General features: G+C 33.4%; 2 protein-coding genes across 3 annotated transcripts; both read left to right on the top strand.

The window, feature by feature from the left end:
• The first annotated feature begins 596 nt into the window (after positions 1–596).
• On the top strand, positions 597–2,243 carry LOC132033348 (protein PYRICULARIA ORYZAE RESISTANCE 21-like). Its single transcript, XM_059423299.1, has 3 exons — positions 597–844; positions 1,203–1,284; positions 1,389–2,243. The coding sequence occupies exons 1-3, from the start codon at positions 821–823 to the stop codon at positions 1,982–1,984; spliced, it is 702 nt and encodes a 233-aa protein (XP_059279282.1). The 5' UTR covers positions 597–820; the 3' UTR covers positions 1,985–2,243.
• Positions 2,244–4,417: 2,174 nt separating this feature from the next.
• LOC132033345 (heavy metal-associated isoprenylated plant protein 6-like) lies at positions 4,418–8,163 on the top strand. 2 transcript variants are annotated; one of them, XM_059423298.1, is made up of 3 exons: positions 4,418–5,562; positions 6,296–6,377; positions 6,490–8,163. In XM_059423298.1, the coding sequence occupies exons 1-3, from the start codon at positions 5,539–5,541 to the stop codon at positions 6,792–6,794; spliced, it is 411 nt and encodes a 136-aa protein (XP_059279281.1). In that variant the 5' UTR covers positions 4,418–5,538; the 3' UTR covers positions 6,795–8,163. The 2 variants fall into 2 exon arrangements, 1 of the variants encoding a protein (XP_059279281.1); XR_009408711.1 differs by having other exon boundaries at positions 6,337–8,163.
• Positions 8,164–10,545: the final 2,382 nt, after the last annotated feature.

The raw sequence follows: 10,545 nt of genomic DNA, 5'->3' as shown, positions 1-10,545 counted from the left end.
GTATTTGATTGAGTATAAAATATGAGTTTGGTTAAATGAGTTTGATGAGTTAAATAAGTATATTATTCAAAAAATTAGCTTTAATGACATTGCATGCCAACTAGGAAAGAAAAAGACTTTTGAGGTATTTAGTCTATTTTGAGGAAAATAGTGATAATTGAGTGACTATGTTGTCCTAAAAAATAAAAATGATATTTAAAAGCAATTCTCGAAACTTAAGTGATCATTCAGGGAATTAATTCTATTAGGGATTAAGAAGAGAGACATTTAGAAAAGGTACAAAAAGAAAATTGAATCAAGACTCAAACAATTGTAAGCAGATTGAGGTAGCAACATATATGCAATAGTAACTAATGAGTTGACAACTTTTAAAATGTTTAGTCGGGTGCGGATTCAAAATTTTAAATTTATATTGTACATATTAAATAAATTTTTAGAAAAATACATTTAAATTTTGTAAAACTTCTGATAATGGCCTATTTTTAGTACATAAAATTCATAAACTAGCTGGTACTATAATTTATTTAATTTCCTGTTAAATAATGTATATTTGCTTGGTGACGAAGGGAAGAGGAGATGTGAAGCCAGTACATGCAATTGCACATGGAGAGTATATAGTCAGCAACCTTAATTAGGTCCCCCCACATTTTAGTGGCTGCCACTTTAGATTATATCATTAATTTCAACTTCCATCCGATTCGTGTTCCTACTTTATTCCTTCCATTTAACAAATTTTTTCCTCATACTATAATTAAAACTATTCTCTTTTCCTCCTCTCTTCTCTCAACATAGAATTCATTTTTCTACAAGAGTATCAACCATGGGTGGTGAAAAGACAGGGAAGGTATGTTCTTGATTCTTCCATATACAACTCTCCGGTCTAATTCGTGAGAAAATACTAAATATTTGAAAAAAAAAATCGATAGAGATATATCATAAATAGATGACGGTTGATAAAGAATTGCATATATGATTGATCATATAGTCGTGCCTACATGTTTCTTTTGTTCTTAACTTCTTATACAATTTTTTTTTCTTCCTATGTCTTTTCACTTACACACCAAAAACTAGATCATCCTTGCATAATATTGTTGAGGAAATCTTTCTATAAGAGCTTTGATTCATAATGGTGTGCTTATAATTACTTGATCAGTACTAATTAATAACCTCACTTTACTTTAATTTATCGTTTAATATAACAGCCCACCATTATGGTGCTCAAGGTTGATCTTCAATGTTGCAGCTGCTACAAGAAGGTTAAAAAAATTCTCTGTAAATTCCCTCGTAAGTCTTTATTTCATGAAGGAAAGTACAAGATCAAGAATTGTATTATTATGGAGAAGAATTAATTTTTTTTTTTTTTGATATAAAATTTTTTTGGGCAACAGAAATTAGAGACCAAGTATATGATGAGAAGGCCAATACAGTTACAATCACTGTGGTATGTTGCAATCCTGAGAAACTTCGCGACAAATTGTGTTGTAAAGGATGTGGATTGATCGAGAGCATTGAAATCAAAGAGCCTGAAAAGCCCAAACAGCTTGAAAAGCCAAAGGAGCCCGAAAAGCCCAAAGAGCCCGAAAAGCCCAAGGAGCCCGAAAAGCCCAAAGAGCCCGAAAAGCCTAAGCAGCCCGAAAAGCCCAAGAGCCCGAAATGTCAACCACGTTGCCACCACCAGGATATTGTTGTGGAGAATGTTATGAAGGTTATACCGGTGGCCCATGTTATCATTTGCACGGAAGACTTGTCCCTCCACCCCCGAGATATTGTTGTGGACAATGCTATGAAGGCTCGACGGGGGGCCCATGTTATCATTCGCACGGAAGACCGGTCACTCCGCCCTCAGGATATTGTTGCACAGAATGCTACGAAGGCTCTACGGGGGGCCCATGTTATCAATTGTATGGAAGACCGGTCCCTCCGACCCCGTGTTACGATAACTATGGGCCTGGGCCGTATGGCTACCGAAGGGGCTGTCGTGTGAGCATATGTGATGAGTACTTCTATGAAGAAAATCCCACAGGATGCTCAATTATGTAAGGTGGCTGGCAGCTTGATTGTTATAGGTCATTATCTAGGCTTATCAATGTATCTTTTGATTGGGCTCCTCTTAATATGGTTGTCTTTTTTCTTTACAGATAGCTTTTTATCATCATTTGCTTTTTCTTTTGTCAAATAGAATAAAAGTCGTTAACCCTCTTGTTGGTAAAGCTTTGATTAATAAATGTCATTTTTCAACATTACTAGAGGTCTAATTTCTCAAAATTTTCGACAGGTTCGATTGAAAATCCTTCTAGTTTCAATTTGTGTATCAGCCGATTAATATACTTAAGTCTCCGGATAATAAGAGTGTTATTTTTGTTGGAGCAAACAAAGTCGGAAAAACATCACTGAATATCCCTAAAATAGAAAACATTTACCCGCACATGCCCCTTCCCAAACTATTTTCGCTTGGCTAGAAATATTTACCCGACATACCCCTTAGCCAAACCCCTTCCTCCGTGATACCATTGCAGTGTATTTATATATCACGATAGTATCATGGAGGACTAAGAGAAGGACGAAAACAGTCCTCCATGCTACCATCTCAATAAATTTACATAACATGATGGTACCATGGTCCTGAAGAGTATCTCATTGAAGGACTGAAGCAGTCTTTCATGATATCATCATGGTATATATATGTATATAAGGCGATGGTATCATAGAGATTTTTTTTTCGAGAAAAGTGTGTCATTTTTAATAAATGAACATAATCATTCATCATACCATCTCGGTATATGTATATACCATGATGGTAGGGGTGCTTATCGGGCGATTTAATTGGATAATTGTGCTTAATGGTTCGGCTTATCGGATATTAGTTTTTAAATATCTCAATCCGCTAACCAACCAATAAGATATTGGTTGGTTCGGTGTGGATTTATCTGTTAACGGTCGGTTTATCGGTTCATCAATAAAGTATGAGATTTTTTTCCCTTTTATTGCTAGGACTATTGCATCAATACAAATTTATCAAAACACAAAAGGCTCAATATTGATAGTGTATAGGTTGCAAACTCACATTTGACCCTATTTGCTTCATGTCGCAAGATTTAAATGGATGTATTACTCATGGTGGGTTTTCTTGGGACACATGATTTTAAATTATTGAAAATACGAATTAAATTTTTACTAAAGTATCGTTATTAAATAAACTGTGCAGATTAAATATGAGATTTTCATGCTAAAGTGTGTCAATGTCCATAAGAAACTTATTTCTTTCAAACAACCACTAGTAATTCTATCTCGTTCTAAACTTCATCATAGAAAAGGGAAGAAACATCCAAGGAAAGTAAAAATGTTTGGAATGATTCTAGTAGGTAACATGAGATAATAAGAAACAAACAACAGGCAGAAGCAATAAGGCAAATGAGAAACTGCTACCATGTTACGGGAAGAAAAATGAGTTTTAGGCTCAAAGACTAGTATTTCTAATCTTTATTACTTTATATACATAGGGATATAGTTATAATTTAATTATTCTTAACGGGTTAACGGCTAAACCGATAAGGAAAATAAGAAAACCGTCCCCCGCACCGTTAAGCCGTCAACTGTAAAATTCCAAACCATTCCTCATCCGTTAATCCAATTACTCGACACCAATAAACTAATAAACCTATTTTGCGGTTGGGTTATCGATTGCGGTTCGATTTTGAACAGCCCTACATGATGGTATCATGGATGACTAAGAGAAGGATGGAAACATCTTCCATGATGCCATTTCAGTATATTTATATACCATGATGGTATCATGGAAGACTAAGAGAGGGACTGAAGCATCTTCCATCATATCATCTCAGTATATTTATATACCATATTGGTATCATAACTGAGGGGCATCTTGGATAAATAATTTTGATTTTTTTCTAGGGGTATGAAAGCAATGGGGCTATGTGCGGGTAATTATTTTAGTTTGAGGGGGCATCCGTGATCTTTCCCAACAAAATATTGTACTAATTAAGCCCAACTGTTCTAGAATTAGAATAAGTCTTCAATATATAGGTAAGAAATTTAAAACAATTACAATTACAATTTTGTAAGTAAGCTTGTGGTTTGGTGCTTCACGCCTTTGGCTATCTAATTAAACCAGTTAGGAAGTTAATCATTCCTAAAACTATGACAATTGGAAATGCATTACAGATTGCGGTTTGTAAAGAATGTTGAAAATTTCATACCCTATCATATGCAATAGAGTTGGCATTGATATTAAATGAACTAAATTTGCTAAGAAAAAATGGAGAATGCGCATTTTCTTGAAATTATTTCCAAATTACTATTTTGCGAAAAACATACATGAATATATTGATAGAGACAACCTCGATGTAATTCATTTTAGAAATAAAAATAGGTGTAGTCACCTTCTGCCTAGTTTTTCAAGAACTTTAGTAGTACATGAGACTTCTTAGGATCAACAATTTCTCACTGACTCATAAATGAACCTTATGAAACTCTTTCTTTACTTATGGATGAATAAGCAAGTGGATTACATATTCCAAAAGTTTAGGGGTAAATTGTTCAAAATCCTAAACTTTGAAGGGGCAATATGTACATCATCCTCTTGATCAAATACGGCACTGAAAATGATTTCTATTCCAAGCTCTACTCTATCTCCTCTTTATGAAAAAACCAACTTCTTTTGCAAATTCACTTTCCCCCTCAAACTTCACTATAAATCCTAATTCACCCCCCAAGTTTCACTTCAAGAACAACCCCAAATAAAAACCGTTTCTTCTACAAAAAGCAAGCTTTGGGTCAACCCCAAAAGCCCAAGAGCTTCAGAACTGAAACGAAAATCTTATGATTTCAGGTATGCTTCTTTAGTGAAAGTAGTTGAGAATTTACAATCTATGGATGTCCGGAAAGCTAACTGCAACTGTTTGATTGACACCTGCGTCAACCTTAATAAGGTGGAGAGAGCTTGTGAATTATTAGATATTGGGCTAACTCTCAACATCTATACTGATATATATTATGTCTCGGACTGCAACTCAATTGTCTTTACATTTGAAGAGCCCCTCGCTTGGGGCAGCTTTGACAGTATTGCACATTTGGATGAGTGACTTGAACAAAGCATTTGAAACTTGGGTGATTATCCAGAGAATTAACTCTATTAAAAACTAAGAAGGAGAGACATTAAAAAAGTACCCAAAAAAAAATAAAAAATTGAAACAAGACTCAAACAATTGTAATTTAAATAATGTATATTTGCTTGGTAACGAGGGGAAGAGGAGATGTGACTATCAAAGCCAGTACATGCAATTGCAAATGGAGAGTATATATTCAACAACCTTAATTAGGCCCCCCACAGTTTAATGGCTGCCAATTTAGATTATATCATTAATTTCAACTTCCAGTTTAGACGCGCTCCTACTTTATTCCTTCCATTTTGCAAATTTTTTTCTTCATCTTTCTTTCATACGAGTATTAATTAAAAATATTCTCTTTTCTTCCTCTATTCTCCCCACATAGAATTCATTTTTTGTAAGAGTATCAACCATGAGTGGTGACAAGACTGAGAAGGTATTTTCTTGATTCTTCAACTTCTCATCCTAGGAGTTAGCAGGTATGAAAGAGTCCCCTCTCTGTCTGTCTCTCCGAGTTTCTACTACTAAGTAGCACTTCTGCTATTCAATCATAGAATCGATTCCGATCAAGCTGAAAACCGGTACTAATGAATCTAGAGTTCTCCAATTTTCATGGGCCGGAGGGGTTTAGTTTCAAAAAAGGAAGTCTTTCGGGAAGAGGGACTGAGAATGCGACGCAAGCAAGTAGACTTTTCTCTGACCCCCAGGGTAGCAAAGCTAGCTCTTCGTATCATTGGCATTGGGCAGGTAAACTTGGCTACACAACAACTCTGACTCTTGCAGAGGATCTAGTTCCGCACCAATCTGCTTATCTTATATAATAAGAGATAATATATAACTCTCTGATCTAATTCGTGAGAAAATACTAAATATTTGAAAAAGATTTCGATAGAGATATATCATAAATAGATGACGGTTGATAAAGAATTGCATATATGATTTGATCATATAGTCGCTCCTACATATATGTTTCTTAAGTTCTTAACTTCTTATACAATTTTTTCTCCTATGTCTTTTCACTTGCACACAAAGAACTAGATCATCCTTGCATAATATTGTTGAGGAAATCTTTCTATAAGAGCTTTGATTCATTATGGTGTGCTTATAATTACTTGATGAGCACTAATTTATAACCTGACTTTACTTTAATTTATTTTTTAATATAAGAGACCACCATTATGGTGCTCAAGGTTGATCTTAAATGTTGCAGCTGCTACAAGAAGGTTAAAAAAATTCTCTGTAAATTCCCTCGTAAGTCTCTATTTCATGAAGGAAAGTACAAGATCAAGAATTCTATTATTATGGAGAAGAATTAATTTGATTTTTTTCGTTTTTTGTGATGTAAAATTTTTTTGGGCAACAGAAATTAGAGACCAAGTATATGATGAGAAGGCCAATACAGTCACTATCACTGTGGTATGTTGTAATCCTGAGAAAATCCGTGACAAATTATCTAGTAAAGGATGTGGAGTGATTAAGAGCATTGAAATCAAAAACCCTCCAAAGCCCAAAGAAGATCCTAAACCTCAATCGGTTGATCTACCACCACCACCGCCAACATCAGAGCCCGTAATGGTAGTGCTAATGCCAATTCAAGAGTACCCACCACCGCCGCCAGGATACTGTTGTGGACAATGCTATGAAGGCTATACGGGAGGCCCACGTTAGCATTTGTACGGAAGATCTCCCTCCGCCCCCGTGTTACGATAACTATGGATATAGCTGTGGGCCTGGGCCTAAGCCGTACGACTACGGAAGGGGCTGTCGTGTGAGCAGCTGTGATGAGTACTTCAATGAAGAAAATGCCACGGGATGCTCAATCATGTCAAATGGCAGCTTCATTATTATTGGGCTCCTCTTAATGTAGTTTGTCTTTTTCTTCGGATGAAAATCAATGTATAGTAGCTTTTTTTTTTTTTTCTTCTTTGCTTTTTCTTCATAGATTTTTTTTTAAAAATATTGAATTAAGTTAGAAAATAATTCATAGTGGTAGTCTAATATGCTAAGCAAACTATTCCAAGAAATAATTGTCCCAAGTTTAAATAATGTCCAATAATTTTAAATTTAAGTATCAAGTCTGCTAAAAAGGGGCCATTCTTCATTATTTGAGCTTGCACTAATTTCTTTTTTCTCTAGATGTATACAATCTCACACGCATGTTTAACAACAATATATATGCGATTTTAAAATATTTCTACAAAATTGACATCAAATGCACATAAAACGAACAGGATGCACATGCGGCGCATGCCCCTACGCCGCACGTAGAAGCTAATTTTATTAAATATGCTTGAGACCTCTTATTAGAATTTGAATTTAGGCCACTAATTCTATTGAACTGCTCCTAAAAATATGAGTATATAAATATAAGGATGAATTTAGGGGCAGATTGGTTGCGGGTTTATATGAATTCATTATTTTTTTTCCAGATGCTTTATATCTATAAATATGTACAATTATATTTCTATCATCCATATCATTGATGTAACAGTTTTGTCGATCACTTTCAAGTTTCACGTCCTTCTCTCTTTTCTTCACTTAATTAAATTCGCTTCTACTGTCACGTTGACGTACCGACTGGGGCAATGAAGGTCAACCCAAAAAAAAAAGGGAAGCAAGGAGTTAATTTGTCTTGTTATCATGCATGTTACATTGTTATTAATTAAGTTGTCGATAATACTTCTTTTTACTTCTTTTTTCTCCCTTTTTTTTTTTTTTTTGAGAAGAGAGCATAATTTTGATCTTTTATTGTAATATCAAGCCTATTCTTCAATTTTGATCTCATGGTTGTAGTTGATCTTTACATAGCAACAATTAATAGATTGGATCATAATCATAATTTCTAAGTACTAAAAGATTAGGAAAGTTCAAGAATTCGATAACAGCTGGAAGTGGAAAGTTTTTGGAAGAGACTCCTTGTTGTCTTGTGATAGAAAATGACACAACAGTTTTAACGCTTTAGTTTTTTGTTTCAACTCCTAGACATCACAGTAATGTATATATTGGATTTACTGATAGATTGCTACTCCCTCCGGATAAAAAAAAAAAGGTTCATTTAGCCATTTGCACACCCTTTAAAAAAAATACTAATTCCAAAACAAAAATAGATAATTTGATTAAACCACCCCTAATTAAATAAGCATTGGGATTTGATCATATAACGCTTAGCAAATTTGGAAAAACAAGGTTAATTCTTTCTTGATTTGATAAGTGGATACTTTTTTGGACCCAAGAAAAAAAGGCTAATTGGACATTTTTTTTTTTTTTATCTGGAGGGAATATTACTCTCCGTCTCAAATTAGTTGTCATGTTTCGATTCTCAAAAGTTAATTATACTTATCCTCGAAGTAGATCAACAACATATCCAGTGTAGTTCCACAAAGTGGGTCTAGGGAGGATCGAGTGTACGCAGACCTAACCCTATATTGGAAGATAGAGAGGTTGCATCTGATAAACTCTTGGTTCAGAATAAAGCAATAATAAAGCAGGTGAAAACTTGATTAGATCAATTCAATATTTTATAATTAGAATTTAGACATTCAAAACTTTATATAAACATTAGTATAAGTTGCAATGTTTCTCGTGTCAAGTTCGTAAAAAAAAATTAAATTTAAAATGTTGGTCAATTTGACTCTAATACAGTGAAACATGACTGCTAATTTTGAACGAGAGAGTAGTAGAATTGTAGCTAGAAATTATACTTGCATTATGTCCACATTAATTGGACATAATGTCAACATATAGTTAGTAGTGTTTTTGTTTCAAAGATAAAGATTTCTAAGATTTAAAGTTTATAAATTTTTATACAATAATAAATAGGTTTAAAATAAAAATTTAAATGTTGGTCGGATACTCTCAAACCGAATTCTCGTAAAAACATCTAATTTGGATTTGCCACTATTTCAATAGTATGATGTACCTATATATTTTTAGCATATATGATGAGATTAATATATGGTAGAATTGACTCTTATCTAGAAATTATATATTGCATTATGTCCACATTAATTGGACATAATGTCAACTAATTTGTAGATCCCTTAAATTTAGCACGGTGGTGTTTATTGTATTTAATTATATATTTTTTTAATATCTTTCTCTCTTCTCTTCTTTTGGTAAGGTAAATTTTGTTTCATAATTTTAGCTTCCATTTCTTTCTCCAATCATTATTTTCCTTCTCTATTCCCTTCTTTTTGTAACTAAATTCAAACTTCGAAAACATTAATAATAGAAGGAAACACAAAAATTGAGACTACGATTATTATACCGGTAATTCAAAAAATACATGATTTGTAACTTCAAAACACTTAAAAAACAATTTATTTAAGTTTTTATGAAAAATCAAATACAAATACATTTAAAATCAAATATTTATAAATATATAATAGAGCTCATCACTATTTCAAATACACAAATACATACAAACAAAATACGTCACTCATTGGTTCAAATACACAAAAACATGCAAACATATGCATCACTAGTTCAAATGCACAAATACATAGCAACATATAAACAAATTTAAATGACTATGCTCAGCTGATCATTATTTCAAATGGATCTGCCAAAATACGTCATTATTTCAATCATATGATGTACCGTCGGTTCAAATACACAAATATGCAAACATTTCAAATCCACAAATTATACATATTAATTAAGAAAACAAAAATAATTATGATGAAGTTAACAATGATCCAGAATATATGGAAAGGGAAGAGAGAAAGAGCTGCTAAAATTATCCAGACGCCTATTGTTTGAAGGAAATGGAAAGTATATTAGTTACTAAATATAAATAACTCGTTAGCAATCCTCAAAATCTCAATCTCTTCCACTACCATAATAATAATGAGCGATAAAAGACTAAGAAAAAATCCTTTTCTTTAAAAATTTGGGTCTTCCAATGGGAACTAAAATGGAGATGGGGTGAATATATTATAAGGTTTCAAGGTTAAATCTTAAAAAAAATAAAAAGCAGCAAATTATGTTTTTCTATACGCTCGAGTCCAGGCGTACAGAATTACATCATACTTAGATAAGTGATAGATAGCATATATCTGGTGGAATTAATCAAAGCACTTACGGAATGACCCGAACACTATCGACATAAAACAACAATAGAAGGAGCTTTCCAAAACAAGAGCGTAAGTTTTTCTAATTTGAAAGGGAGGCAGCATTAAAGATGACTCCTATTTCCTCTTTAATTAAGGATTTTGGAAAATTTAGTCCTAAAATTGATGTCGGTTAACTTATATACTAGAATGTAATGTAAGAGCGTACTGGTTGTAATTTTACTTTACAACTTATTAAATGGTTTCAATTTCACCGATCGACCTTCTTCTCTTTTTGCTTCACTTTCACTTTGTTCATGAGCTCACTCCTCTCCCAAGCAAGAATTTAAAAGAATAAGTTGGTACAT

The sequence above is a fragment of the Lycium ferocissimum genome, chromosome 10 (assembly GCF_029784015.1).
Source record: "Lycium ferocissimum isolate CSIRO_LF1 chromosome 10, AGI_CSIRO_Lferr_CH_V1, whole genome shotgun sequence".
In the NCBI taxonomy this organism is placed as follows: domain Eukaryota; kingdom Viridiplantae; phylum Streptophyta; class Magnoliopsida; order Solanales; family Solanaceae; genus Lycium; species Lycium ferocissimum.
The sequence above is the reverse complement of the archived record's forward strand: the minus strand, read 5'-3'. Positions and strand labels throughout refer to the sequence as shown.